Below are 27793 nucleotides of genomic sequence, written 5' to 3'. Positions count from 1 at the left end.
GCAGCACTATGCCTCGCCCGGCTACAACAACTACCCCAAGCAGGAATACGATGCTCATTCCCAGTGGGACGCCAAGTCCACCAAGTCGTATCAATCCAGCTACGCCGGCTCCCAGGCCCACCTCAACACGGGCTACGAGATGAGCCAAGTCTCCCTGCACAACGCGCCCCCCGTACCGCCGCTACCGTACCAGCAGCACCCGCTGAACTACCCGCCGATGCAGCAGATGCGGCCTGGTATCGGATGGTCGGACGCGCGCGAGAAGCTGCTCAAGCAGCGCGCGGTCAAGCAGGTCGAGCTGCAGCAGGGCAACCTGGTGCTGGACATGCAGGCACCTTCGTTCATTGTCCCCAAGGGCATGGAACACATCGATGAGATGACCAAGCTGCGCTACACCGCCGCGACATGCGACCCGGACGATTTCATGCGCAACAAGTATTCCTTGCGCCCGTACCTGCTCAACCGCCATACCGAGCTATTTATTGTTATGACTATGTACAATGAGGACGAAGTGTTGTTCGTCCGCACTATGAACGCGTGCGTAACATCTTCTGTGGTACCATGGCTCGATAGGCCGGATCCGGATAATGCACAGCCACCGTGACACCTTCCGCTGCTGGCCTGTGCTTGCAGTGAGGGCCGCCGCATGGTACTGGGGCTTGGTCGCGGTGATGTATCCCCGACAAAGACCTAGGACACTCTACGGCAAATGGGCCGTCGGGGCTTGCTGAATGCCATTCGGTTCCGACCTCTCGAGCTGCATTCGCATCAACGTGTGCTGAAAGCAGTTTGCACTACAGCGTCATCAAGAATATCGCACATCTATGCTCCCGTAGCCGATCAAAGATGTGGGGCCCGAACGGCTGGCAGAAGGTAGTGGTCTGTGTGGTATCTGACGGTCGTAACAAAGTCAACAAGCGCACCCTGCAAGTCTTGACTCTGGTGAGTATCACGCGTATGTTATGGTGAAACGCGCCTCACGATGATATCTCCCAGATGGGTTGCTACCAAGAGGGTGTCGCCAAGGACACGATTGGAGGTAAAGATGTGACTGCGCACATTTTCGAGTCAGTCGTGCCTGATTATCAATTGTCCATCTGGCTCATGTCTGCTATCTAGGTTCACTTCAAACGTCGTCGTTTCGGATAAGGGGGAGATTTCCAAGAGCGCTTGCCCTGTTCAGATCATCTTCTGCTTGAAGGAGCAGAACAAGAAGAAGCTCAACAGGTATTCCGCTTCGTATATACCGGTAGTCATCATTATTGATTCGACTACAGTCACCGGTGGTTCTTCAACGCATTTGGCCCGCTTGTTCGTCCCCATGGTATATTATATGTTTTCTTTCCAGATGCCGCGGAACTCACGCGCTGAGCGCATAGTCTGCGTCCTTCTTGATGTCGGAACCAAACCCACAGGCACCTCCATCTACGACCTGTGGAAATGTGAGTTGGAACGGCATGTGGGGCAGAGTGACGCAATTGACGCGATGTCACAGGTTTCGACAGACATTCGAACGTCGGCGGGGCGTGTGGCGAGTGCGTACCCTGATTTGCATTCTATGTCGTGTCCCTGCTAAACGCCTTCATCAGGATCTGCGTCGACACTGGCAAAGCATGCTGGCAGATCTTTAAGAGTCCTCTAGCGGCTTCGCAGAACTTCGAGGTATGTTCACTACGTCGTGGGACGAGAATTGTACCGCTAATCTCCCTCGTGGACATACAGTATAAGATGTCAAATATCCTCGACAAGCCCCTAGAGGTAGGTTCCATGTCCTGGCGAATCCTGAAGATCTTACGGAAATGTAAACCTCTGAATGTAGAGCATCTTTGGATACATCAGTGTGTTGCCTGGAGCCTTCAGCGCGTACAGGTACAAAGCGTTGCAGAACGGTCCTGATGGAAAGGGTCCTCTTGCTTCGTACTTCAAGGGCGAGACAATGCATGGAGGTAGCAGCGGTGCAGGGCTGTTCGGTAGGCTTGCGCGCTGTTCTCGTGACTGTGTCCTAACCAGCGTCCACCAACTCAGAGAGGAACATGTACCTTGCCGAGGATCGTATCTTGTGCTTCGAAATCGTCACGAAGAAGCGAGAAGGCTGGGTGTACGTCATATGCGCCGTGTCTCAATCAGACAAATTCTGACGATCCTCCCAGTCTCAAATACGTCAAGAGTGCCAAAGCGTCGACTGATGTCCCTACTACTGTGAGAACGGCCGCGAACCCTCGCGCAGAGATGCTGGTGTTGACCAATCGTGCAGGTCCCTGAGTTCATCTCGCAGCGCCGGCGCTGGTTGAATGGCTCTCTCTTCGCGACCATCCACTCTACTGTATTCTTTTGGAGGATCTGGACGTCTGGACAGAATCCTTTCCGGATGCTGCTGCTGCAGGTCTGTGCTGCTTACCATAATTGTAACGGCGTGCTGACGTCACCCTACAGTTTGAGTTCATCTACAACGCTGTGCAGCTCATGTTCACCTGGACATCTTTGGCAAACTTCTATTTGGCCTTCTTCTTCGTACGTCCCCTCGTAGATGTGATAAGCGGATTATGAACCATCGTCAATCTTAGCTGGTTTCTTCCGCGACAACCGGCTCCCAAGATGCATTTAACTTCCTCAGCAAGGGAGCTGGCAAGGATGTGTTCGAGGTGTTCCTGAAGGTACGTTCGTTAACAACTTGGCTTGTCGTAATATACTAACAGCGTCTTGCAGCTGTATATTGCACTCCTCTTTGTGGTCACCGTGTGTTCTCTAGGAAACCGTCCGCAGGTGCGACTTCTCGTTCCTGAGCTTGCAATCCAGCACGACTAATTGGCGCGAAGGGTTCCAAATGGATCTACTGCATTTGCATAGTACTCTTCGGTTTCTGTAATTGTATCACATTGTGGTGCGCCGGCTACACCGTCTACCTTGCCGTTCCCCACACCGTTGCAGGCTGGGAGGACTTCCCCGAGTAGGTCTTCATCCAATGTGGTTGTTGCCATGTCGCTGACAAGACTTACCCAAGGCTTGTCAAGACCAACTCCACCTTCCGTGACATTGTCATATCTCTGGCAGCTACTTATGGTCTCTACTTCTTCGCCTCGTTCATTCACCTCGAGCCCTGGCACATGTTCACCTCGTTCCTCCAGTACATGTTCCTGCTTCCTAGCTGTAAGTTTTTACCGTCTCATCTCCATAGATAGATTGCTTACATTGTCCTTCAGACGTCAACATCCTGAGTAAGTCGAGCCCAGTTTCTCTTTCTTCAAGTCAATACCTCATGAGCGTTTTCTAGTGATGTACGCCATGTGCAACTTGCATGACGTTACATGGTTAGTGGGTTTTAGTCCGAATGTGACGTGGAACTTAAACTGGGAATTAGGGGAACAAAGGGTGATAACGGATCCGCAAAGGACCTTGGTGGCGCGAAGAAAGTGCAAGGGAAAGATGGCAAGGAAGTTCTAGAAGTCGAAGTGCCTACCGCACGCGAAGACGTCGACCAGCTCTGGAATGCCTCTCGCTATGCCCTTTCAGTCAAACCTGCTGAAGAAAAAGAACATCGTGACGCAGCCACGAAGCAGGCAGACCACGATCGCAACAGCAGGACCAACGTGGTCCTCGCTTGGGTTGGGACCAACATGTGCGTATCCCCGAGACTTTGCAGAGACGGCTTCTAAAACCACACACCAGGGTCATGATCTTGGTTTTCACCTCCAGTTTGTTCACCACCTGGATCGAGGAGCATGTCGCAACTTCAAGCGGCGGCACATTCAATCCATACCTCAGCTTCTTATTTATTTGCCTGTGAGTGGTCTGTCTCTGCTTCGCGTGAATGTCTCATCACATTGTGCTCGCTCAGTGCTGGCCTATCTGCTATTCGCTTCGTCTGCTCGACTCTGTACCTCATCTTCCGGCTATTCGGCTTTTGAGTGAATGAGATTGGCCGCCCAAATACTTGTATTCTGTCCTATCTGACTTGGGGTTGTATCTTCGCTTGTTCGTTAGATGGTCCAGGGCGGATGTGTTCGGTACTTCTGTACTTCTGTAGATACCCTTTGTTCGGATTTCTTGGCTGCTCATGTATATGCATCTCCTTGGCCTTTGAATGTACTACGCCAAATAATATAATGAGACGGTGTATCGTGTCGCGTTGCACGTGCTAAAACGCGTGTAACGATATTGGGCGCTTGTCACGTCGCTTGATCGAGCGCATGTCTGTCGGTGCGGATGCCATGAACCTCAAGCTTTAGCGACGTCCTCCAGCCTCAGTCTGCGGTTTTCAAACTTACTCGGACTTGTAGGCTTGTCAAGATGGAGGTGCCAGATGCCTCTGCGGCAGAATACAACCGGCATCCGGTGTTCATGCTGCTTTCGGCGTTCTTCTGGATGATATGTACGTTCGTACATTTATTTTTAGCAAAGCACTTTCCTGAAAGGAGACCAGTATATCTTCTCTCATGGGCAAAAGCACTTGTAGCGTTTGCAACGATCACTCTTCCGACATGGATCTATGCTGCATTATCCTATTCAATGACACTTACGGTGCGGAATCTGCTTCCTGTGTCGCCACTACAGTTCTGACGCCCCCATAGCTCAATTTCTGGTCTTTTGCTATCATTTTCGGACTTTTTGCCGTTGCTGTTAATTATTGGATCAAGTTCCGCTACCTGAATGTCTACACCAAACTTAAAGAGCCACCGCTGCCAAAGGCAGATGCCCAGGAGTTAAATCCCGACGTCAATACCCCGGAGCAAATGCCTGCTCTCCATAACTATCTGGATGAATTCCTCCAAGCAATCAGGGTGTTTGGATTCCTCGAGAAGCCCGTATGTCTCGGTCGTTTACAGGATATCCGTTAGGACGGCTAAGGCTCTGTACTGATCATGATAGGTGTTCCACGAGCTGGCAAGACATTTACAAACAAGAAGGCTCATCGCTGGTGATACTCTGTCGCTGGATGAAGACAAAAGTTTCTACTGTGTTATTGAAGGCACGGTCCAAGTATATGCCCAGACAGGGCAGCCTACGCGGGAGAACGAGAGTGGCGCATTGGACGACGATGATATGAACGGTTATCAACTACTGAACCAAGTCGGAACAGGAGGGATGTTATCCAGTCTTTTTACAATCCTTAGCCTCTTCACGGAGAACGTCAAGCTTAGTTGGCAGGATGGCGACAGATCTAGTGATATTGACTCAGTCCAGATACCTTCTTCTATGCAAACCCCATTGCGAACTCGCACACGGCGTTCAGACTCAGACGTCTCGTCTCTTGATCTACCATCGGCAAGGTCTACTGGGCGTCGACCTTCTGTCTCTTCTTCTGGATCCACTGTTCACCAAGAGGATGTGACTTCTCCTAGGGGCCGATCTTTCTCACGCGACAGGCCTTTTCCGAGGAGCTTCTCATCTGGGATTGCGTCTCTCAGCCAGCCTAACGCTAGTATATCCACGGAACCAGAACACCACTACAGCGTCGTCGCTAGGGCTACTGAAGATAGCAGTCTTGCCGTGATTCCCGCCGAAGCATTCCGCAGACTCACAAAAAAATTCCCAAAGGCGACTGCGCACATCGTTCAAGGTGTGTGATCGATGTGATAAGTATGTCATGGGTACGCTGGCTGACATTATGCTAAGTGATTCTAACTCGGTTTTCTCGAGTAACTTTCAACGCTGCTCACAACTATCTCGGCTTGACCACGGAAGTCCTCCGCACAGAGAAGGCAATCAATGATATTGCCTGTCATCCGTTACCACCGGCTTTCTACGAGAGCGGGCTGAAGCATCTTCGGCAACGATTTGATGGCGTTGGGCTTGCCAGCGACTCCGACACTGACAGTGACTATTTTAGCGTGAATACGTCGACACAGAACCCACAGAAAACCACGTTCTTGGGAAGTCGATCGAAGGGGAAGCTTACAGATAGCCCGAAAGCCATGTACGCATCTCCCGCCACGCCGTTCAAAGGGCAGACACCTCGTCAGACAGTGCAGGCCGGTGATCTACACACCTCCACAGCCCATACCGGAAATATTGCAAGGCCTGTCGTTCGATCTGTCAGCACTGTTTACGGGACACGGCCAGCTGCACAGCGACAAGATTCCTCGCCAGCTAAGGTGCCCGAAGACCTCCGCGGCGCGAGACGAATACCCTCTGATGACTTCGATCTTCGCGAGGAGGTCATGTCGTGTATTGCTAAGTCGATCGGTCTGATACAGCCGCCAATCAGTGGAGACGAGTCTGTAGAAGCATCTCCAGGTATCCCTCCCAGTGAATCGCGCCCTGACCTGTTCAGGTCCTCTTTCGGTTCTCTATCATTGCTGGAGATGGGCGACGATGGCGCGTCAAGCGTAACTGCCTCGTCTGTCGCCAACGACGGTTATATGAGTGGTTTGGATAACGAGGTTGAAATCCTCTTCTTCCCTGCTGGCTCTATTCTCGCAAGAGCGGGCGAGAGGAATACAGGTATACTCGTTCACCAGTCAGTTACGATGACTCTGATGAACAATTTCAGGCCTCTTCTATGTCATCGATGGTTTCCTCGACATCTTACTTCCTTCCGAGGGGAAGGCTGAGGAGACAAGACCGAAACCTCCCCCACTCAATGATGCCGATGAATCACCATTTGTGGGCGGCAATACTCCATTACCAACTCACGGCCGATCGGATAGCTTCGACGAACCTAGACAATACCCTCCTCGCGACAAGGCAGAACACACGCAAAAACCACTGTTTACCGTCCGACCAGGTGGCATCGCCGGCTACTTATGTGAGTCCGTGAGCCGCAGGAGGGGCACATCAAAGTAACGTTCATCAGCCTCTCTCTGTCAGATCGCCTCTTATGTCGATATTGTGGCCAAGACGGATACCTATGTCGGATTCCTCCCATCCCCGGCGCTCGACCGTCTCTTAGAGAAGCGACCGATTGTATTGCTTACGCTTGCCAAACGATTGATATCATTGCTATCACCTATCGGTATGCATTGACACACGGACCTCTTATGTAACCCTCTCACTATTTAACAGTCTTACACATTGACGGATCCTTGGACTGGGTACAAGTCAATGCGGGTCAAGTGCTCTGGCGTCCGGACGATGCCAGTGACAGCTTCTACATAGTCATCAACGGACGTCTGCGGGCTATCATGGACAAAGTGGACGGTGGCATCAGTATTGTTGGCGAATACGGCCAGGGCGACACTGTGGGAGAGCTTGAGGTCATAACTGGATCGCCCCGTAGAAATACTTTGCACGCTATCCGTGACACTGAGCTGATCAGGATGCCTCGAACTTTGTTCAACGCTATCTCTTCCCGGTAGGCTATTCTTGCATCGTACTTTGATTGACAACTGATCAATTGGGTTACTCAACAGGAATCCGAGAACAACTGCTCAGTAAGTAGTTATACAAACGACCACGGTCTACGTACGCCTGACCAGGCCTGGTCAGAATTCTGCAGATGATTGCATCCCGGGTCAGGACGGAGATCGACTCATCTACAAGAAAACTCCCAACGGAGCTATCTCGCAGCAACACGAACTTGAAAACAGTCGCGGTGCTGCCGGTATCGCGGAATGTTCCCATAGATGCATTTGCACGCAAGCTACATTCGGCGCTCGAGGGCATAGGTGCTCCAACCTCTTTTCTCAATCAAGCGTCCATTTCAAACCATCTGGGTCGGCATGCATTCACTCGTATGGGAAAGCTCAAGGCGGCTGGTTGGTTGGCGGAACAGGAGCAGAAGTACAGAATTGTGCTATACGTGGCGGACTCGGCGGTAAGCAGCTCCTGGACACAGACATGCATTCGACAGGTATGTTGCACATTTGAGGCGGGCCACGTCATGCTCAGGATTTGACAGGCAGATTGTGTCATGGTTGTCGGCATGGGAGACGATCCGACAATTGGGGAGTACGAACGACTCCTGCTTTCTTTGAAGACCACAGCCCGGAAGGAGCTTGTTCTCTTACATCCCGATCGCTCCGTAGTACCCGGGTCTACGCGCGAATGGCTCAAAGTCGAGTCTATTTTATTGCTAAGGAAATATCCTACTTACCTATCTTATTGCAGAACCGTCCATGGGTGCATCGTCACATTCACGTCGAACTTCCTGTAGGCGCTAGTGCCATTCCCAGTACGGTGTCCCCTCTGACATTGATCCCAAAGGGGTTAGTGGCCGCGGTGCCACGAGCAGTCGCTGTACCACAAGATCCGGCAGCCGTGACGGCCTTGAGGAATCTCAAGGACAGAGTCCAGAGCGAGATTAGGAAGTATCGTGGCGGTGCCACCGAGCCTCGCCCACAACGTGATCCACATTCTAGTGATTTCGCACGGCTAGCCCGGAAGATCTGTGGCAAGTCTATCGGGATTGTACTTGGAGGAGGTGGCGCTCGAGGAATATCACATCTTGTGGGGCTGCCTTCATGGGCGCATTCGTGGTATACTAACACCGAAGCATAGGGTGTTTTGCAGGCTCTGGAAGACTATGGGATTCCGATCGACATCATAGGCGGTATGCACTATTTTACCGCTATATTTGATGCGAAATTCACATCCCTTTCGGATAGGAACAAGCATGGGTGCATTTGTCGGAGGTCTGTACGCCCGAGAGGGTGATGTAATCTCAAGTGCCGGCCGTACCAAGCAATTCAGCGGCCGGATGGGCAACATTTGGAGAATGTTGTCTGATGTGACGTACCCGATCGTGGCTTACACTACAGTGTGTTCATTTCAAGCTGTGTCCGTTCACTCACCAATCATTCTCTGTAGGGACACGAATTTAATCGCTCGATATACAAGGTACGGAATATGACTGATTCGTCGCTTTTGAAAGTGTAACGCCTCCCACAGGCCTTCTATGACCTTCATATCGAGGACATGTGGCTCCCATACTTTTGTAATACGACAAATATCAATACGTCTCGGATGGAGATCCACGAGACAGGCTTCGCTTGGAGGTTCATTCGTAAGTGGCCGTGGGCGATACTGCAGGCTCTCAATCTAAAAATGATGGTAGGTGGATCGATGACTCTTGTTGGATTGCTTCCACCGCTTTGCGACAACGGTAACATGCTTGTGGACGGCGGTTATAGTAGGCGGACTGTTTATCAGAAATCCAAGAAGCTGAAAACTAATTTGTCATCTGCGCAGTTGACAATCTACCAGTACGTCTCTCCGTTGCCCACACCATGCTTGCAACTCACCCATCCTAGGTCTCTACTATGATGGCCATGGGAGCTAGTGCCGTCATTGCATCCGACGTCGGCTCCGTGAGTTATAGCGTCCACCATACAAGTAGCTGACTCTTACAATTGCTTGACAGATTGACGATAACTCGCCTCGGAATTTTGGAGACTCGGTCTCAGGATGGTGGCTCCTAATCAATCGCTGGAATCCCTTCTCCAATGCCAGGAGTATTCCAGCTATTACAGAACTGCAAAGCCGGCTTGCCTAGTAAGAAACTTTTGCTACTGTGGCTTTCGGCCTATCATGCTCATGATCGTCTAGTGTTTCGAGCGTGAAGACTCTGGAGGAGGCCAAAGTTGCTCCTGGTACTCTGTACATGGGAATGCCTGTTCAAGAGGTAGGTTGACATCTCGCTGCGCTTCTCCGGCGATGGGTGCTGAACGGTTTAACAGTTCGGCACCTTGCAATTTGGCAAATTCGAGGAAATCCAGAAGAAAGGATACGAGGCGGCAAGAAACTTTCTGGAGAAGTGGGACGAGGAAGGCAGACTTCCCTCGGCGTACGTTGGGGATATCAAAGCCTCTGCAGCGGGCAAGACGAGGGGGAAGAGTGCCCGCCGGAACTCTATATAATTGATTATATCGGACATTGGAGTGTTTCGCGGACTCATGAATGCCTGCACTGATCGTCTACACGAACCACTGTACATTATATCAACATCTCAATCGGATGCCTACCAACAAATATTTGGGTATACGAGCGAAGATAGACGCGTGTAATAGCCTCGCCAATGGCGCGCGACCGATCGTGACGCGCCTCACGCGACGCGTTGACCATCGCGTCACGACCGTTCGCCGGTGGCGGCTATGGCTACCTCCTCTACGTCGACCTCTCATGACCATTCAAACCACTCAAAGTCGAACGGCGAAGCCGAACCAGCCTTGGATGTCTCGGCTTTAAAGGAGCTCGCGAGGAAAGGCCTGGTGGATGCCCTGAATTCAGTATGTACATAGGGCCGTGCACACGCGCGCGCTGGTCTCACGAATGCTGCGATGCCAGGTGAACGGTGCAAAGACACTGGTGTTAGATCCCTCTCTTGCAGGTCCTCTGGGGCTCGTCACGGAGGTGGCGCTTCTCAAGGTACGTGAACCGCTCTCGTGTACTTCACAATGCTGAAACCATGGGTATTAGCACCATGGTGTGGACAAGATGTTCTGGCTTGAATCAGGTCCGCTGTCCGCTACCACGACGAACATCATATATCTATGCCGGCCTCTCGTGAAGTGGATCAAGATCATTGCTGGTCAGTGCTCATGGCGTCAGTGCCGTCGGTCCTCACTCAATGGTCTGCATGCAGATCAACTGAAGAGGCTTGCGCGGGAACCCAGTAAACACACCTATACCTTGCTTTTGGTCCCCAGAATCTCGACCCTTGTCTCTCGGATACTTGAGGAGGAGGGTGTACTCGGAGACATCACTATATCCTCGTACAATCTGCAGTTCATCCCTGTAGCAGAAGACATTGTATCTTTGGAGAACGAGAGCGCATTCAAGGAGTTGTATACGGTGCGTATACCTCATGGTCCGTGAAGACTGTACCCTCTGATTCACAAGGCCCACAGGATGGCGACGAGACAGTCATCTACAACTCCATGCAGGCGCTCATGACGCTCCAGAGACTGTATGGGCCGTTCCCTCGCGTGCTGGGGAAGGGCGACTTTGCTCAGGTAAGCGCGACTCCTGTCGTCGTGGTGCTGCTGAACGACAAAGTATTAGAAATTAGCCACGCTGTTGACCCGGCATCCACCTCAATCCGGCTCGGAAAGCAGCTCTGGCGTACCTAATGCGCCATTCGACTCGTTGATCATCATTGACCGAGGAGTCGACATGATCACACCCTTACTGACACAGCTCACTTATAAGGGCCTCATCGACGAGATGATCGGTATCCGCCATTGTACGTCTCTCACACGTGGCTGCTAGTTCTATGTTCTCATTGTACGCCAGCCCACGTCGAGGTGCCGGTGTCGCTGCTTGCTGCGCCCGCTGTTCCCGGTCAGGAGAATACGGAAGCGTCGTCGAGCACCGCCGCACCCGCTTCGTCGCTGACGAAAGAGAAGCGGAAGAAGCATCACCTCTCGCCGACGACCGACCCGCTTTTAGGCGAGCTGCGCGACCTCAACTTCTCGTCTGTGGGCCGGAAGCTGAACCAAGTCGCGCGGCGGCTCGACGATGACTACAAGGTCAGGGTGTGTACGGCGTTGTTGCGGCTTCGCGCTCATGCCCGAAACAGCTCAGGCATCAAGCGAAGACGGTCGCACAGCTGCGGGACTTTGTGGGTAAGCTCGGAGGACTGCAGTCTGAACACCAGGCGCTGCGGCTGCGTGAGTGCCATCACTCCGGGGGTCGTGTGCCGTAGACTGATCGAATGCAGACACCGGCCTGTCCGAGTTGCTGGTTCCATTGACAAGGACAGATGAGTTCAACAAGTCTCTGGAGATACAGCAAAGCGAGTCTACTTCAACCTCAGTGCGGAGATAGTATTAATCGTTCTATTTAGACCTCCTCGCTTCTTACGACATACCGGCACAGCTGGCCGCCATTGAAGAGATGATTGCTCAGGGAGCTGACATGCAGATGGTCGTTCGGCTGCTTTGTCTGACAAGTATTATCAACGGGGGCATCAGGAGTAAAACCCTCGAGGCTCTGAAGCGGGAGATTCTACAAGTCAGTTGCTCTTCCATATTTTGGTAGTCTGTGCCTGATAATATGTCCCAGGCATATGGCTATAGCCTTCTTCCTCTGCTTCTCTCTTTATCTGCGCCACCTTTGAATGTTCTACTTCCGAATCCTCTCCCGGCCTCGACGCCCGCTTCTGTTGCCGCGTCGAAATATCCCTACAATTCGCTCCGCAAGTCGCTCCGCCTGCTGATCGAGGACCCCGACAACGTGGATGATATTGAGAACGACATCAGCTACGTGTACTCCGGGTATGCGCCCATCAGCGTGCGGCTTGTGCAGTGCGTTGCGCAAAAGAGCGGAATTCTAAGCAATCCTGCGTCGGAGAAGGACAAGAAGGCAAAGGATGGCAGTGCCGCGAGCAAGGCAAAAGGCTCGTCCGTCGTGCAAGCACACCCAATTGTGGGGTGGAAGGGCTTCGAGGACGCGGTAGCCAGCATTCCAGGGGCAACGGTGGATATTGTGCCGACAGCATTGGCTGGGGCATCTGGTCCTTCGTCAAGTGAGTGATGCATGCTTCCAGCCACGAGGACCCCATTTGACAGCGATGTGCAGTCATGCAGAGGGAACAGCCCACCACCACGGCGGTTTTCTTCTTGGGCGGCTGCACATACACGGAAATTGCAGCGCTCAGATGGGTTGGCCGGCAAAGCCGAGGTAAGCATAACTTTGCGCGTGTCTAACAGGTACAGTGGCTGATGTCAGCCAGGTCGGAAATTCTTGATTGCGACCACGGGCATTGTGAGCGGGGCGAGCCTGGTTGAGAGCATTGCGGGCGTCGAGCAGGCGGGGGCGTTGTCGAAAGATGCTGGTTTGTCGTGAGGGGCGTCGCTGTGTGGTGACGTACAGGCTCTATGCTACGTGAGAGGGTGTAACCCGCCGGCTATATATGTATGTGGAGGCCAAATGGATGGTACGCAGATCGCCGGTAATTCTCACCGGCGAGGGGGCTAGTGTTGGTATAAGAGGGCTAGGCTGGCGAGCGAACCGCTGACCAGCAGTGACGCGACCTCCTTTGCAGCAGCGGCATGACGATCAGGACCCCGTGCACACCTCGGGGCATGGATCTTCGCGCGATACACCGCATCGCAGAGCTAATGCTAATGAACGCTAACTGCGCACTCTGTGTAACGCACACGCCCAGCGAGGCCTCGGGACAGTCGAGAGCTGCTCATGCAGCTCGACGATGGCCAGCACCCCGCCCCACGAGGACAGCCGGCTGAAATCAGGTGCCAAGGGGCGGCACCCGGGCGCGCAGGGGGCGACATCAGGAGGGGAACGTGAGCAGCTGCATCTGGGCTCCGCGTTCGAAAGAAGCGACGGAGGACGCGCGGAGTGGCTGGGGGTGGGCGACATCGCGAAGCGTGCCCAACAATACTAACCCTGTCACCGCATTTTCTGGGCCACTATACTTAAGCCCCCCCATGCCACAACGTATCTTCCCTTCTTCCCCCCTCCCCTCCTCCAGATTTTTGCGCACCCCCCCGAGAGTACCCGGACGCCCGCCCCCTGCACACTGAAATTGTCGGTGAGTGCTGCAGCGTCGAGCCTCCCCCGCTGTGCGCTCAACAGTCGTGTGGCTCCCGCAGTCATGGTCGTCACAGCCAACAACGACACTGCGAAGCGGTCCGCCGCTGCCAAGCGCAGTGAGTTGCTCCTCGTTGATATTGTGTTTTCGTGACTAAGCGGATGTGCTGCAGAGAAATCCACCGGAGGGAAGAAGAAACTCACCGGGTTCAACAAATTCATGCAGACTGAGGTCGCGCGGTTGAAGGAACAGGACCCGGACTTGCCACATAAGGAGAGGTGCGTGGCCACAGACACTCTCACCACGGGCTCATGCCGACGGCGTTGCGGCGCAGGTTCAAACAGGTCATCGAGAACTGGAACAAGCAGAAAGAGAAGTAAGCCACCGCCGTGCTCACTCCAGCCTCGCCTGTCGTTGTGGCGGTGAGACATGGGGTGTGTGCAGCCTGTCGAACATGCCCGGCTTGCTCTCGGTGACCGTCGTAACCGTTCCCTCCTGCGCAGCTCGACATGATGACAGGTGTATGTTCTGCTCGCCGTGTAATCCTCTTGGCCCCCTTCATCTACACTTCTCCACCCCGTAATGCTTCTTTGCGTCACCCGGTCGTGTCCAGCGCGCTCTCCGACTGCTTACCATAGGGCGTCCCATGTATGTTACGTTACTGATATTGTGATATTGTCCCCACTGCGCATTGTGTGTTTCGCCAGCTCGCAGCACATCCCAAGGAAGTGGCCGAGACAACAGCTTCCGAGACAGGCCAGCACCGACATGCGTCACTGATCGGTACAAGCGCCCGTTGGTTCTGGGGTCCATCTTCGCGTGGTACCATTTATGGCATCAATATTTCCGTTTCTGATACAGTGATTCACCCTTGACTCCTGCCAGAGGTTCTCTGGTATAGTTATAATTCATTCATCTCGTGGATCCTTAGCCTGCCACTAATGCCATAAAAATACCAGGGAAATCGACACAGCACAGAGTTTTTCTCTCTTCCCCAGTCCTCGTGCACCCCTCACCAGCTACTGTGCGTACTTATTCACCACCCTCACACTACGCTGTTGCCCACCGAACCTTGGCTCGCCTCGTTGAGCTTGCCTCAGTAAAAACACATTCAGTCGCGCGCATCACGGGGACCCCAGTGGGCTGCGAACATCTAAGTTGTGATAAGATAACCTGACTCCGATCGAGGGAGCTCTGGGCGCATGACTCCCGACTCCGTTCCGAGTCGTCTCCATCCTGCGCTCATGCTGCTCGGCGCCGTCCCAGCTCTCGTCCCGAGGCCTCCTTTCTCGCTCTAATCCTCTGCTTTCTCATCGCAATCAGCTTTCTATCTAGTACTGTATCTGTTATCACGCTTCGCGCCCGCACTTAGACCTGCAGGCTCTCGCCATGAGCCGCATGCACGACATCGATAACCGGGAGCATGAGCCCCTCTTTCAGTTCGACTCTTATGAAGACGCAGAGGCTCGCGATCACCTCGAGGACCAGGCGAGGACCCTGCCATCCTCCCCCTCGTGCATTGCAGTCCTCTCCGCCCAGTTATCCGCTTTAAATCCACCATCTGGTCCGTCTTTGACTTTCTCTGTTCGCTCGTCCAGCACAATGGAGCATGCGACGATGACCGACGCGAAGGGCAAAGGTATCTCCAGGCCGGTGGATATCACATCTCGAGAAGTACTCGACGTCGGTTCGCCCGAGGACGACCTCTTCTCTATGTCTCTCGGTACAGTTGCACACGACCCCGCCCTGCACTCATTCCCTTCTGTCCCTTCACTCCATGACCACCAGCCAACCGGAACGCCGATGACCGACTCCATACAACATCAGGATGCAGATCTAGATGAACCTTCAGCAGGCTCAGATGCCGTGCAGATGCAGGGCAAGGGCAAGGGTCGCGAGTTGCCTCCCACCTTGCCTCCATTATCCTTCGTCACCACCGAGCTAAATTATGAAAGCTCTGATTGGCCGGTATTCGACATATCGACATCGGTTCCTGGACCTTCATCGTACAACTCGGGATTTGGCTCTGTCCAGGATCCTCAGCCCAGCCCGGGCGGGAGCGCAGCTTCGGAAGAGCACATAAGTGCCTTCCCCGTGCCAGCCGAGGATTCTATCACGATCGCACGCATCCCCTCACGCCGACGATCGATGTCCAACCTCTCCGTACATTCGCGACGCTCGATCTCCGCAATGTCTCTCACGAAGCCGAAAGCGAAGCCCGTGGATGCGAAGGCTCCGGGGAATCTCGCTCGCAAGCTGCTCTTCAAGAAGCGTGATGTGCCAGACAGCCCCACAACCCCTTCTGCGGACGTAGTCGTTGACCAGGACGTGCCCGGATGCGCGGAGATCGGGCAGGCGAGTTGCTTCACTCCGTGGACATGCGATAATAAGCCGCGGACGAGTTCTGTAGCCATTCCTGTTCTCGACATTGATTTCAAACTCGACAAGCTACCGGAACAACCCTCCTTTTACGTCGTCGGTCGTCCGTCTGACAATACTTTGCTCCGGACTAAGGGCCGCTCCTATTCATCTCCTCTTCCCCTTCCGACGACCCTCGACCTTGTACCTGTAATCAGTACTGCTGACATCTTCAGCCCCATCCTCCTTCCTACTCCTAATCGTTTCGACGAGAAGTTGCCAGAAGAGCTCAAGCTGCATGTCTTTGTTTCCCTCGTTGAGCTCCATGAGGCCGATCATGATAGGCAGGTCCGAGACGGCAAGTGGAACCTGCGCAAGGCTACATCGTCAAAGAATAGATGGGTTGGCCGGGACAGGGGTGTGCGAGAGCTGTTCAAGCTTAGCAGGGTGGGTATATACCATGCTTCATGGGGGCAGGTCCAATGACAGTCCGTCATTGCAGGTGTCCAAGTCCTGGCGAACGCTGGTCTTCGACGGCCAGTTGTGGGCGAAGCTGGATCTCCGCTCATTCCCCATGGTACCACCAGCCGTGCTGGTGCAGCTCTCCGAAGTCGCGGGCAGCTTCATTAGACATATTGACTTCACCGGGCATGCTGATCTTTCTGCCGAGACACTCCTAGAAACCACACCAAATCTCTGCGTTGCGCCTGTGCCTGGCGACGGTCTCGCCAATACGCATCTCACAAGTATCAATCTGCACGGCTGCTCAGCACTCACTACACATTCCGTGCACTACCTCCTTAGACGTTCGCCCTCCTTGCGCTCTCTGTGTCTCAAGGGCCTGACTGCTGTCACAAACACCACCTGCGACGTTCTTGCAGAGTTCTGTCCTCAAATCGTCTCCCTTGATCTGAGCAGGTGCAGGAATATGACCGGGGACGGCATCTATTTCCTTGCAACCGCTGCACTAGCCCGCAAGGAGCCGCTTGCACTTAAGGAACTGCGACTCTGTGGACTACGGCGTGTCAGCGACGACATGATGCGAGTGCTCGGGAAGGCTGCACCATACTTGGAGGTGTTGGACCTTAGCTACGCGCGGGACCTGCACAACTCGGGGGTGGAGGCCTTCGTGGCTTGCTCGGCGCCGGACTCTGCTACGGTGGAAGCGGTGCAGCTCACTGCGCGCGAGGCGGGGCGCGACCCGACTGACCCAGAGATGTACTGGCGGCGCGTTACGCGCTTGCGGCATCTCTCTCTGTCATCGTGCATCATGTTGACGGACCACGCGTGCTCCCATCTCGCGCATGCTGTCCCGAAGCTCGAACTTCTCGAACTGGCCGGTATCGGCACTGAGTTACGGGACAGTGGGCTCGTGCGCCTGCTGAACACTACGCCGTATATTCGGCGGCTTGACCTCGAGGATGCATCTGAGATCACCGACGATGCTCTCTTCGCTATCACCCCGGACCCGGTCGAAGAACCAGCACGCCCGACACGCATCCCGCCCCCTCCACAGCCAGGACACGCCCTAGAACACCTCGTCATTTCCTACGCGTCGGAAGTGACAGCCCAGGCGATGCTTGATCTCATAGCGTATTGTCCGCGTCTGCGCCGCTTCGAGGCAGACAACACGCGCATGTCGGGACACGTCGTGCGCGAGTTCGTGCGGCTCGCGCGTGAGCGCCACGTTCTCGACGCGCAGGTCGTCGCCGTCGACTGCCGCGGCGTGGGCGAGCAGACCGTGCGGGACCTCGCGGACCGCACGCGGCCGCGCATTGGCTGGTGCGCGTTCGACGTGCGGCGGCTCGGCTTCCTCGACGCGCGCGACGAGGAGGAGCTTGGCGTCGGGCAGGACGAGTGCGATCCCGCGCGCGTCGCGCTCAAGACGTTCTACTCGTGGCAGACGGTCGACGCTGTGCGCGCGGCGCGGGACAAGAAGCGCAAGGCGTCGCGTCGCACTGCAAACGTGTCGAGCAGCAGTATGGAGGACTCCGCGGGTGCCTCTGCGGGGCGCGCCCACTGGTGGTCTCCCAGTGGCCGACGGTCGTCCGGGATGCCTTCGCCCGTTGTCATGGACATGAGTAATGACAGAGAAGGATGTGCTATCATGTAGGATATTCTGTATTCTTGATGTTCGATGTTGTAGTATTATTGTGCCATCGTTGCTGCTGTACATTTCTGTGTTTTGTTGTACATTTTGTGTATTATATTCGTTCGTGTATATTTGCCTAGATCGTCGCACGTCCTGACGCTGTACATATTATTTCTGCCAGTAAATGAAATGCCCTCATCTGTATACTTATATCCAAAACAAATGACATGATCATAAGCCAAAGCAATGCTAACAGGGGCCTCAAAGCGACATCAGAGGGTCATGGCTACTTTTAGTCCGTAGACTCCCCTCGTTTCGCCTTCTTCCTCGCTTTCTTGGCAGCTTTCCTCTCTTTCTTCGCAGCCTCGGCTGAAGACGACGGTGTACTTCGCCCGCTGCTGTCCGGTGTTGAGTTGACCTTTTCCGCGTCGGCAGCGACGGCGCTGGCTCTGCTCTTTTTGACTGTCTGCGCTGTTGTATCGTCTCCATGACCTGCCGGACAAGATAGTTGTTACTAGGACGAGGGAGGGAATGTATATCCACGTACCTGCGAATGGGTCCATGGGTGCGCGTCTCCGTTTGCGCCCTGGCATTTGCTCACCGGCATCTGCAGAGTCGACGGCCTTGCCCTTGCCCTTGTCCTGCCGAGGCTCACTCGACGCGGCCTCATCATCCGCGTCCCCTGCGTCATCGATCACCTCGAGCTCGCCCTCTTCCTCACTGCCGAGCTCAGCCAGCTCCTTCTCGTACTGCGCCCGTGCGGCCATCTTGCTCGTCACCTTGACGGGGACGCGCACGGCCTCGCCGCTATCGGTGAAGCGGATGTTGGAGGGGCCCTCGCCGTCGCCAGGCGGACGCTGTGCCTTCACTTGTGCGATTGCGTGCTTGATGAAGCGGTTGGCCGCGTCCTTGTCAACAGTGGCTGTGCCTGCAAAAGAGGGGGAGCATAGTACGCAGAGACGGATGGACTACGCGGAATTCGACGCACGTTTGGCTGGGTCTTCGGCGTTCTTGATCTTGTCAAAGTACTGCCTGATGCGGTCCTGGATGTCAATGATGAGGGTCGTGTGAGACCGACGGGCCATGACCTCATACCAACTCGGCCACAACGGGGTGTGTCTTTGGGTCGATGCCCCGGGTCTTTAGATAGACTGCGATGGCACATTAAGATGAGCTTTGCTGCTTGAGCAAGCATGAAGCGTACTAAATATCAGATCGTAAACAAGATATGGCAGCGCGACTTGCAGCTTCGCCTGCTGTATTGTCTCGAGGCCGACCACAGTCTCGGGTAGCGTCTGGGTGAACAGAGGCTCGAGTTTTGTCTCTAGGTCGTCGAGAGCATCGCTCAATGTGTCAAGTTTTGAGTGCAGTCTGCTCGTGTCGGTAGACATGCCTGAAGTCTGGCGGCAAGCAAGCGCTGCGAGTTGATGAACCAGAGGATGCGCGGTGCAACAGGCGCCTGAGGTCCAGTTTTCGTGAGATCGAGATCTGTGATACTCGATCCACAGCAGCGGTATTGGGCGTCAATACACGCAAACACCCCTCCGCCATGGTCAGTCATCCTCTGCCCGTCTGAAGGTGTATGAGCTGCACTTATCAATGTAACCGCAGTCTTCCGAGCTTAGGTATACCGCGAATACACAGCTCGAACATCGTAAGTTTCCTCTGTCTACACGACTTCACGACTACGTACTGACACTAACAACCACCTCTAGTACATGCTCGTTACACCGGTACTGGTAAGCACATACTCTGGTGACAGGCCTCCACGATGTACTTGCTGAATTGTGTGTATAGGCCATGCCGACTTGACCAAATAGTGAGCCACTCCTCGTTGTAGTCGTTGTGGTGAGGCTCATACATTCGCAGCGAATGGCTCACCCACCAGCACCGGGACACGTTGGCCTCAATTGTCGGCCACCCATCGCTAGCTTCATACTTAGCTATTGCCGATGGCGAGGCAATTGGAAGAGTCAGGTTCGAGATGACTGAGGCACGTCGTCTATTTTCGTAGCCCAATAGTCGTTCTGATGACCGCCTGAACAGCGTATGCTCCAGCCCTGCGGTCCTCCTCCTGCCAAGGACGATTAAGAAGACTGTCTGTGGCGGATGTGTAGTGGTGTCATAGGTAGTTGATGCTTCCATTCCCAGGACAAAGCGTTGATCCATGGCAGTGGAGGGGTCATAATACCGCCTACGAATGTATGCACGTCCTCTAGCTCGCCAATAGAATCATTGCATATGTGACACGCATATAGACACCTAGCTTTTGCGTTTCAGCTTGGTCCACGGAAGTGTGCAGGAGTTCGAGGCAGCACGGTGCCACGGGCAAGGGTCATCAGCGATGATCGGACAACAGACGCCCGACATGTGTGGCTGTCATGGTTGCCCAGCTTGGACCGTGCCACCACCCCAGTGGCTCCCTTCTCCGTCCAATGCATAAGCTTACGTGTACCGTGCACGAGAGGCACGGCCAGTGGTTCTGTGGCGGAATAGGCGCCTCTGTGGCGTCTTGTCAGCCGACACCATATCTGTGAGCCTCAATACCAATGATGCCCAGCTTCTGCCCTTGGACCATCCTCCCTTGCCTCTTCAGCGGAGCGCTTTCCCTTCTGGCGGTATAGCTTGTCTCACTTTGGACGTGCAGTCTCAGCGTGCCTCGTGCATTTGGGCCTTTGTCTCCTAGGTCACAAAGCACCACGCCACTTACGGAAGCACGGAACTATTACCGCTTGCAAAGCGGCCAAGTTTCTAGATTAAGCTCCTGTCAGTATGGCAGCGTCAAAGCGCAGCGTGGATCCATCCACGTTTAAATTGCCAGTCACTCCACGAAGATCGCTCGACAACGAATTTCCCTACCGGACGCCCCATTCGTCCGCCCCGAGCCCTGCCGATGCAGATAGCGCCTCAAGTCGCTCTGCAAGCCTGTCACCTGCCGCAGCTGGTCTGGACAACTCGTGCCACTCGGCCTACTCAGATCTCATAACGATGCGTAGAGAACGGCACAACGGCTCCTTCCGTGCTCTGGGTCATTTCAAGTTCTCGAACAGCAGCATCAAGTTTAAAATTGTATGGTCTGGACAGAATCCAAAGAAGGGATGGAAACCCATTCTCGTGGAGCAACCCACACAGCCCGGCCTATCTTCAACCGTGTCTCTACCACGGGCCGTTTCATCCATTCGCTCAAATGCCGACTCGGACGCACCTTCCTTACATGAGGACACCTCTTTCGAAGCAGGTCTGAGGCGCCAACAAGGCACCGCGGATGGATTTCACAATCGCAATCGGATGGTGACTAGACGTGGTATGCCGCATCACTGCCACCGCCGTGAAGAGGCTCCGTACATGCAATCATATAGCCGTGTATCCTTAGACAGGTAAGTAGCATCATTGACATCTAGGCGCATAATTCACGTCGCGGCCACAGCGAATTGCGGACATACGAACTGCTCCGCCGCCTTAACCCAAATTGCTCGCCATCATTTCATAACTACGGCAAGAACCCGCCGTCTCGGGTCCTCGACCTCGGCTGCGGGAAAGGGTACTGGGTGCTGAACGCGGCCAGGTCATGGAAAAATACGAAGGTGACCGGCCTTGATCTGATTGACGTTTACAACATGTGCGGCAAGGAGCCACATTCTCCGGAGTCACCGTCGGAGGAGGTCCACAATGTCGAATGGGACAGGAGCAATTTGTGAGTGCTTGTTCAGTCCGTCGTTACCGCGTTGGCTCACCTGTTACAGCGCGAAAGATCCGTTGCCGTACGCGGAAGATTCCTTTGATCTTGTAAGAATGGCCAACTTGAGTCTCTGCATCCCTCGGCAACGTTGGGAATTCGTGTTCAGTGAAGTGTGGCGCGTCCTTGCGCCTGGCGGCCGGCTCGAGCTCATCGATGACGACCTGGCCTTCCCTGCAATTGCGCCACCGCCATTGTCTGTGCCACGCCTTCAGAAGTCCATGAACAGGCACTGTGTCATCATTGGGGCTGCCCCTGAAGAAGTCGAAGTGGCTGAGCACGATCACTCTACCATATGGCCGGGTCACACGCGTACGGTTCCTCAGGCGGTGTCCGAGTACGAGGAGAATGTTGCCACCTGCAAGGATCTGGAGACAATCTTCAACAATATGCTTGTAGAGAGGTACGATCTTCTGCTACGGCCTCATGAACACTTCGATGGCCTGCTCAGGTCAAGATTCGGCGAAGGCGTGAAGAAGCTGCATGAAATCACCTTGGCGATACCTTCGGAGGCATACATGGAGAGCGCGGACACTGCACGGCCACCGGCGCGACGGAAGAACAGCGAGCCCGTCCAATTCGTAAGCGCCCCGCTGAGCCCGAAAGTGACGCAGATATTCTCTGGCAATGAATCGCTGCGGTCCTCGCGCTCCTCCAAACGGTTCCAGCCGCCAGGACTTGTGCTAATGTCGACAGGTGCCTTTCTCCCCTTCTCCCCTTCGGAGATGGAAATGCACGTGTGCAAGAACATTCAAACACTCTTGTCCTGTGGCGATTCGCTCACGGACTTTATGCTGGGCAAAAAAGACACAAACGGACAGCCTCTGCTGTCGGAGGATCAGATACAAGAATACCTCTGGGACTACGAACGGTAAGTTCAGATGCACTACCTCCTTTCTTTGTGTGACATTGCCTTGTCCTACAGATTCAGACGGCAACGCTTCAACTTGCCCAGTGATCCGCCAGGTCTGCAAATGGAAGAAGAGCAAGTGGAACAGTCTACCTTGACTTCTTTCCTTCGACGCACAGCGAATGTTTCTCCGACGCTTTCTCCCACTCGAGGGCGCTCATCTTCCGCTCCATCTTTCAGCCCACAAGGCCAGCTTTCAGACGACGAATTGAAAGAGCTGACCAAAGTCCGGACATTTCGCGTATGGTCCGCCGTCAAGGCGGACCATGGCTCGCCACTGCCCACGTTTTCTTCATGATTGCAGATCTTGTCTCTCATCGCATTTGTGCTTGCTCTCCAGGCTATCCACACACTCGTTAACATTGTTTATGCCCGTTTCCGTCCGTCTCATGATATACAATTGCTACGATTTGACCTGCTCCTCGTATTTGTACCGGTCTCATAGATGTCCACATGAATTTGCAATGATCGATTATGTTTTCGGAAGTAATCCGACTTGGTGTGAAGGTCGACTTCAGCTCTCCCCCAATGAACTACAGCATGCACAGGCATGTACCTTCAATTTGGAATTGATGTGTAAGAGGAACTCGGGGAACGCGTCAGCTGGCTTGGTCAGCGAAGGTTGACGCGTCCAACGTGACCGTATATAAAGTCGCGTCTCGTGTCGCGCTTCGTCTCAGAACGTGCCGTACACGCCTTTCCACCCGCTCACTATGTCGACCGTCTTCGTTAAATCCTTCACACATCTGAAGGACAGGCCAAAGGCTGACAGAGCTTTACCGCTACTGCAGCGCATCGCTTCGCTGGTCAAGCCGATTATGCGCAAGCACGGTTGGGTACTGCCTGTGCTTGCCGAATTCTTTCCTGAAAGCCCAAATCTACTAGGTGCGTGATCTGATGGCAGGCATCGATAAAAGAGGTTTAAGCTACTACTACACAGGACTAAGTAAGTAGGAACCTACACGCGTAGCACGGGCTTTAATCGTAAATCGGCAGACATAAACGGCGGCCAGAGGATCCTTCTGCGGCTTCGCCCAGCGCATGCTCCAGATACATTTTATGACGAGGAGTTTGTTGTGAAAACCATGCTGCATGAGGTAGGTGACCTAGCATTCCGTTTTGTGATCCTTGACTAACAGCTTCAGCTCACGCACAACGAACACGGACCTCACGACGAGAAATTCTACAAATTTCTCTCGGAATTGGAGGATGAGTACGATACGCTGAAGCGATCTGGCTACGCGGGAGAAGGGTTCTTCTCACCCGGGCAAAAGCTTGGTTACAATGTGTCGCACAACCTACCTCCGCACCTTGCACGGCAGAAGGCCCTGGAAGCGGCCGAGAAACGCAGGCAAGTCAATCTCATCATGAGCGGTGGAGGCCGTCTAGGTGGCCCGAACGTTCGGACGCGGGTTCACAAATTGCCACGAGAGCTTGCTGCAGAGGTACAGACTGTTTTGATGCGAGGGTATCGATCTCTAGTTCACCGGCTTCGCAGGCTGCAGAAAGACGGGCCCGAGACGAGAAGGCATGTGCATTGGGTGCAGTCGCTCAGCGAGAGGCAGATAAAGCTGCTAAGGAGAGTGTCGAGAACAAGGTTATTGACCTGACCAACGAGTCGGACTCGGAGCCCGAAAACGGCACCCTGGGTGGGCCATCGGAAATTGCTGCCAGGTCTAATGGTAGTCGTCCCGCACGGTCTGCGGTTGGATCGTCGTCGAGGGGTGCCGCAAGTCACGCGGTTGGGTCGTCGTCAGCTACACTCGTAAAGCAGGCAACCCCTGCATCGCAGCAATGGCCGTGCCCTCAATGCACTCTTCTCAACGAGCCGCAGACTCAACGGTGTGAGGTCTGCGACTTCACCCGGCCGATTGCACGACAGGAGAGTCCTGACTCAACGTGGTCCTGCATGATGTGCGGAGAGACCGGCATGCCGAGTGAGTTCTGGAGTTGTCAATTTTGCGGTAGCATCAAGAACCAGAGTTAGTTTGCGGAGACGGACTGACTGCCATTCGACGTGGATGGATAATTTGATGGCTACGTGGTGATCTTGTAGATCTTTACCTCTTGATACCCATTTTTCGCCGCTATGGACGGTCGTGCCCCCACTTCTGTGCCCATCTGGATTTCATATATTTGCAGTAATTGTGCTGACACAACGCATCTGAGCGATGGGTGAAATTAAAAAAGACCACGTTTATAAAACCTACCAGCTTTGCTCACGAATTCTTGCAAAGTATGCTCGTTTCTCACGGTTAGCGCGACAAGTGCGTATGGAGCTGCATCTGAAGATTCCTTGCGGGTAGCCAAAGCAAGGCGAAGAGTGGTGATTAGATCGGGGATAATAGTAGGGTCGTAGACCTATGGTGACAACCTTTGAATGGGCCGTGGGACAGCACTGTCCATAAGGGTGACTTACGATATCAGCGCCGACAACCACGTCCGCCCCTATCTCGCATAACAAGGAATTCAACGGAGACGCGCCTCCAGGATCTCGTGAGTCTAACCAATCCAAAGTTTGACAACGAACATATGGATGGTGGGACGATGCATCTTAATTCTTCAATGAGACAAGGCATAAGATGGGAAACCGGAAATCATACTACAGGGCAACTTCACGTTGTCTTGACATCTTTTCAAAACCGCGCCGTTAATATCTGTGAGCCACATAGCAGTTTGCAGATCAACCCCTGCACTTGGACCAGAGAGCTCGTCCTGCAATTGAAGAGAGGCCATCACGATGCCGAGAAAGCCCGATCCACAGCCCAGCTCCAGGACACGTTTCTTACGCACGATTTCTGCTCGTTGTTAGATCTTGCCGGGAATGTGACGACACTGCACACTTACCTGAATGAGCGATGAGATACTCAGCGAGGACGAAGCTTGCCCCCCATGTCTTGAGGCCCGTGGTTCCACTCTCTATCAAAGTGCGGGACTCAAACAATGTCACATTTTCGAGCCCAGGATAAACGGCGCTATTGATCGGTTGCTGCGTCCTCCACAGGTAGGTGATGTAGCTCTCGTCTGGAGGAACAACTCCAGACACAGACTCGCTGAGTTAAATTAATCTTATTGCAACTAGGCGCACGGTATACAACATACGAGGAATCAGGCATGAGAGATATTAGATGGGCATACACTCGTTCGTCGATTTCGACATCCTCAAATAACCTCAATAAGCCTTTATTTTCCATCCACAGGCCAAATATTGTAGCATACCTCCCCAGCAGCAAGCCCTTCAAGGTTTTGTATAGCCCACTTCCAGAAGGAGATGCAATATGTCCTTGCGGGCGGATATCTTGCAAAATGAGGGTTCAAGAGAATCCCATGGAGCAGGAAGTCATGTAGCTCTTGGAATGTTACATCTGGTGACAGTCGCGGCGATCGAGGTGAGCCCAAAGAGGCGAATTCGATTATAACACGACGGAGGTCATCTGAATGCTTGTGTTTATTGTCCGACATGAAGCACAGCGCCAAGTGGGGTCGGAGGGATGAGTGGAGAAGTCCGAGTGTGTAGGTGGGCGCGTCGCGGCGTCGATCGCGATGCGAAACGACTTGCCCTAAACCCGCACGTGACTACACACAGACTTTTCAGCATTTCCCGCCAGCGTTGCTCAAATGCTCGCTCACTTGCGCAACGTCCATCTTCGTCGTGTCTCCTCTCCATGGCCTGCAAAACTTCATAATAAACGTTGTCTTTCTTCTACGGCTGTCCGTCGCAGGAGTGAGGTTGATGCAGAGGAGGACAACGTCGACGAGGACGCGCCTGTGAATGCAGGCACCTCACACGAGCCTGAATTCGAGCGTTGGTTGGAGACCGAGGGCCTGAAGTACAAGGAACCTCACAGGCCATGCAATTGGTTAGGAGGAGCAGTGGTTGAGTATATCTCTTTCCACTCTCGTTGTCCTAGCGCTTATTCTGTGACCAAAGCCCTTCCCATTGAATCCATCCTTCAAGCCGCAGCCGCCGATCTCAGACCGGCTTCGCAATGATCTCTACCATGAGTACATGTCGAATCCTGCTGTTTACACTTTGCGTAAGCTCTCGGAGCGTTATGGCCTCAGCATAGCGCGAATCGACGCGATTCTACGATTGAAGGGCCTAGAGGAACATTGGCGAAAGGTCAGTTTGATATTGTCAACGTTTCACTCGCGTTCACCAGCGGCGCAATCACAATGATGAGTCAATTGATTAGTCTTTAAGACATAATATCCATGGTTAAAGAATTTACATGCATGGCTTTCTGATTTTTGTGCTATTCATCGAATGACTATTGTCCAGCACGCTAATACAAGGTTTCCAGGTAGTATGATCACTATGTAGCATGGATGATTTGTGCTGATCTATGCCTTGATATTTCCCGACTAAGCAGGAGGTGAGTTATATCTTATCAGTTTTTTTGTGCTATGATGAGACGTACATTCATTCGCGAAATGAAGGACCATTGGGTGCCTTACATCGCCCAGAGTGTGGCTATAACAATTTCAACCCCATCCGACTCTTTATACCCTCACTTCATGAGATTGTTTAGCTGACAATTGTAAATAGAACAAATCTTTGCAAACTGGTTTCCTTATGGGTATGGAAGAATACCTTGGCGTAGTGGAGCGCCGAAAGTGGAACAACTCGAGTATGACTTCCTCGGCGCAAGCCCATATGGAACTGGGCGAAGACGCTTGGCAGGCCGATGCGCAAGTTCAGATGGACGTGGAGAGTAAGAACCGTGCTCGTGAACGCTATCAGCGTTTATTCTGGGAGCCTGTTGTTGAGGGCCAGGTGTGTTTGCCAAGACTCCAGGCCTCTGCGCGTCGCTGATGGCCTGCAAGGATCCCATTATGGGCTCCAATCTGGAGCGTGCGCGTATTGAAGCGCGCGAGAAGGTCCGAGCTGAGGAAGAGTATAAGGCTGCACATGCAGGTATACCACCTAAGAAGCATGACGAGCACGGGCTCCATATCCCTGGTCGTCCGTCCTGGAAGTTCGTCGACGTTGGTGGTAAATTTGTGGACGTCAATGACCGAGTGCGGAGGCTCAAGGAAAGCGAGCGGAGGTCTAAACTCAAAGTGCGACGGCGACAGCGTAAAGAGGCAGTTGCGCCTGGCGACCAGCAGGTGCAGTCGCTCGCTGCTACTGCGTAGTTCCATACGTTACATTCATAGTCCTTTCGTGTCCTCGTGCTCTGGATGTCAACCCGTCATCATTCTACGCTAATAATGGACTTGTCATTGCACGCCGTAATCTTTGAGATGGACCACTACTCGACAGAG

At 53.6% G+C, this 27793-nt stretch overlaps 9 protein-coding genes across 9 annotated transcripts; 8 read left to right on the top strand and 1 right to left on the bottom strand.

Annotated features, from left to right (window-relative positions):
- Nucleotides 1–226: 226 nt before the first annotated feature.
- On the top strand, nucleotides 227–3905 carry POSPLADRAFT_1127006 (glycosyltransferase family 2 protein; the record flags this gene model as incomplete). Its single annotated transcript, XM_024483579.1, has 23 exons — nucleotides 227–537; nucleotides 801–942; nucleotides 997–1067; nucleotides 1120–1227; nucleotides 1278–1324; nucleotides 1380–1442; nucleotides 1496–1535; nucleotides 1590–1662; nucleotides 1723–1758; nucleotides 1820–1970; nucleotides 2026–2098; nucleotides 2151–2199; nucleotides 2255–2383; nucleotides 2434–2511; nucleotides 2565–2654; nucleotides 2707–2763; nucleotides 2817–2947; nucleotides 3002–3147; nucleotides 3201–3215; nucleotides 3272–3308; nucleotides 3359–3616; nucleotides 3667–3780; nucleotides 3836–3905. 23 exons carry the CDS (start codon nucleotides 227–229, stop codon nucleotides 3903–3905), a joined length of 2289 nt encoding a protein of 762 aa, XP_024343762.1.
- A 382-nt stretch (nucleotides 3906–4287) lies between these two features.
- On the top strand, nucleotides 4288–9794 carry POSPLADRAFT_1128132 (hypothetical protein; the record flags this gene model as incomplete). The annotated part of the gene is made up of 24 exons (XM_024483706.1): nucleotides 4288–4369; nucleotides 4421–4518; nucleotides 4569–4802; nucleotides 4867–5557; nucleotides 5614–6441; nucleotides 6491–6603; nucleotides 6685–6745; nucleotides 6794–6952; nucleotides 7003–7291; nucleotides 7350–7370; nucleotides 7426–7789; nucleotides 7838–7993; nucleotides 8047–8088; nucleotides 8143–8385; nucleotides 8437–8488; nucleotides 8544–8695; nucleotides 8746–8775; nucleotides 8827–8941; nucleotides 8993–9067; nucleotides 9127–9140; nucleotides 9189–9245; nucleotides 9299–9429; nucleotides 9484–9559; nucleotides 9615–9794. The coding sequence occupies 24 exons, from the start codon at nucleotides 4288–4290 to the stop codon at nucleotides 9792–9794; spliced, it is 4263 nt and encodes a 1420-aa protein (XP_024343761.1).
- Nucleotides 9795–10028: 234 nt separating this feature from the next.
- On the top strand, nucleotides 10029–13809 carry POSPLADRAFT_1042258 (hypothetical protein; the record flags this gene model as incomplete). Its single annotated transcript, XM_024478073.1, has 17 exons — nucleotides 10029–10163; nucleotides 10222–10302; nucleotides 10354–10465; nucleotides 10520–10728; nucleotides 10785–10889; nucleotides 10939–11119; nucleotides 11170–11405; nucleotides 11456–11546; nucleotides 11597–11671; nucleotides 11723–11889; nucleotides 11941–12403; nucleotides 12457–12558; nucleotides 12611–12678; nucleotides 13319–13391; nucleotides 13506–13547; nucleotides 13602–13707; nucleotides 13764–13809. 17 exons carry the CDS (start codon nucleotides 10029–10031, stop codon nucleotides 13807–13809), a joined length of 2292 nt encoding a protein of 763 aa, XP_024343760.1.
- A 2906-nt stretch (nucleotides 13810–16715) lies between these two features.
- On the top strand, nucleotides 16716–17900 carry POSPLADRAFT_1130704 (hypothetical protein; the record flags this gene model as incomplete). Its single annotated transcript, XM_024483982.1, has 1 exon — nucleotides 16716–17900. The coding sequence occupies one exon, from the start codon at nucleotides 16716–16718 to the stop codon at nucleotides 17898–17900; it is 1185 nt and encodes a 394-aa protein (XP_024343759.1).
- A 271-nt stretch (nucleotides 17901–18171) lies between these two features.
- Nucleotides 18172–19270, bottom strand: POSPLADRAFT_1129110 (hypothetical protein; the record flags this gene model as incomplete). Its single annotated transcript, XM_024483810.1, has 5 exons — nucleotides 18172–18371; nucleotides 18427–18807; nucleotides 18868–18922; nucleotides 18975–19030; nucleotides 19084–19270. The coding sequence occupies 5 exons, from the start codon at nucleotides 19268–19270 to the stop codon at nucleotides 18172–18174; spliced, it is 879 nt and encodes a 292-aa protein (XP_024343758.1).
- Nucleotides 19271–19428: 158 nt separating this feature from the next.
- Nucleotides 19429–19970, top strand: POSPLADRAFT_1042255 (hypothetical protein; the record flags this gene model as incomplete). The annotated part of the gene is made up of 6 exons (XM_024478072.1): nucleotides 19429–19431; nucleotides 19491–19533; nucleotides 19595–19618; nucleotides 19677–19698; nucleotides 19749–19872; nucleotides 19926–19970. 6 exons carry the CDS (start codon nucleotides 19429–19431, stop codon nucleotides 19968–19970), a joined length of 261 nt encoding a protein of 86 aa, XP_024343757.1.
- Nucleotides 19971–20260: 290 nt separating this feature from the next.
- Nucleotides 20261–22823, top strand: POSPLADRAFT_1042254 (hypothetical protein; the record flags this gene model as incomplete). Its single annotated transcript, XM_024478071.1, has 7 exons — nucleotides 20261–20412; nucleotides 20504–20626; nucleotides 20651–21256; nucleotides 21307–21573; nucleotides 21623–22018; nucleotides 22067–22486; nucleotides 22541–22823. 7 exons carry the CDS (start codon nucleotides 20261–20263, stop codon nucleotides 22821–22823), a joined length of 2247 nt encoding a protein of 748 aa, XP_024343756.1.
- Nucleotides 22824–23238: 415 nt separating this feature from the next.
- POSPLADRAFT_1042253 (hypothetical protein) lies at nucleotides 23239–24693 on the top strand (the record flags this gene model as incomplete). Its single annotated transcript, XM_024478070.1, has 5 exons — nucleotides 23239–23410; nucleotides 23522–23622; nucleotides 23671–23970; nucleotides 24024–24411; nucleotides 24668–24693. The coding sequence occupies 5 exons, from the start codon at nucleotides 23239–23241 to the stop codon at nucleotides 24691–24693; spliced, it is 987 nt and encodes a 328-aa protein (XP_024343755.1).
- Nucleotides 24694–25803: 1110 nt separating this feature from the next.
- POSPLADRAFT_1175681 (hypothetical protein) lies at nucleotides 25804–27762 on the top strand (the record flags this gene model as incomplete). The annotated part of the gene is made up of 5 exons (XM_024488373.1): nucleotides 25804–25914; nucleotides 26121–26236; nucleotides 26591–26648; nucleotides 27075–27302; nucleotides 27353–27762. 5 exons carry the CDS (start codon nucleotides 25804–25806, stop codon nucleotides 27662–27664), a joined length of 825 nt encoding a protein of 274 aa, XP_024343754.1. The 3' UTR covers nucleotides 27665–27762.
- Nucleotides 27763–27793: the final 31 nt, after the last annotated feature.

This window comes from Postia placenta (assembly GCF_002117355.1).
Source record: "Postia placenta MAD-698-R-SB12 unplaced genomic scaffold POSPLAscaffold_1, whole genome shotgun sequence".
NCBI lineage: Eukaryota > Fungi > Basidiomycota > Agaricomycetes > Polyporales > Adustoporiaceae > Rhodonia > Rhodonia placenta.
The sequence above is the reverse complement of the archived record's forward strand: the minus strand, read 5'-3'. Positions and strand labels throughout refer to the sequence as shown.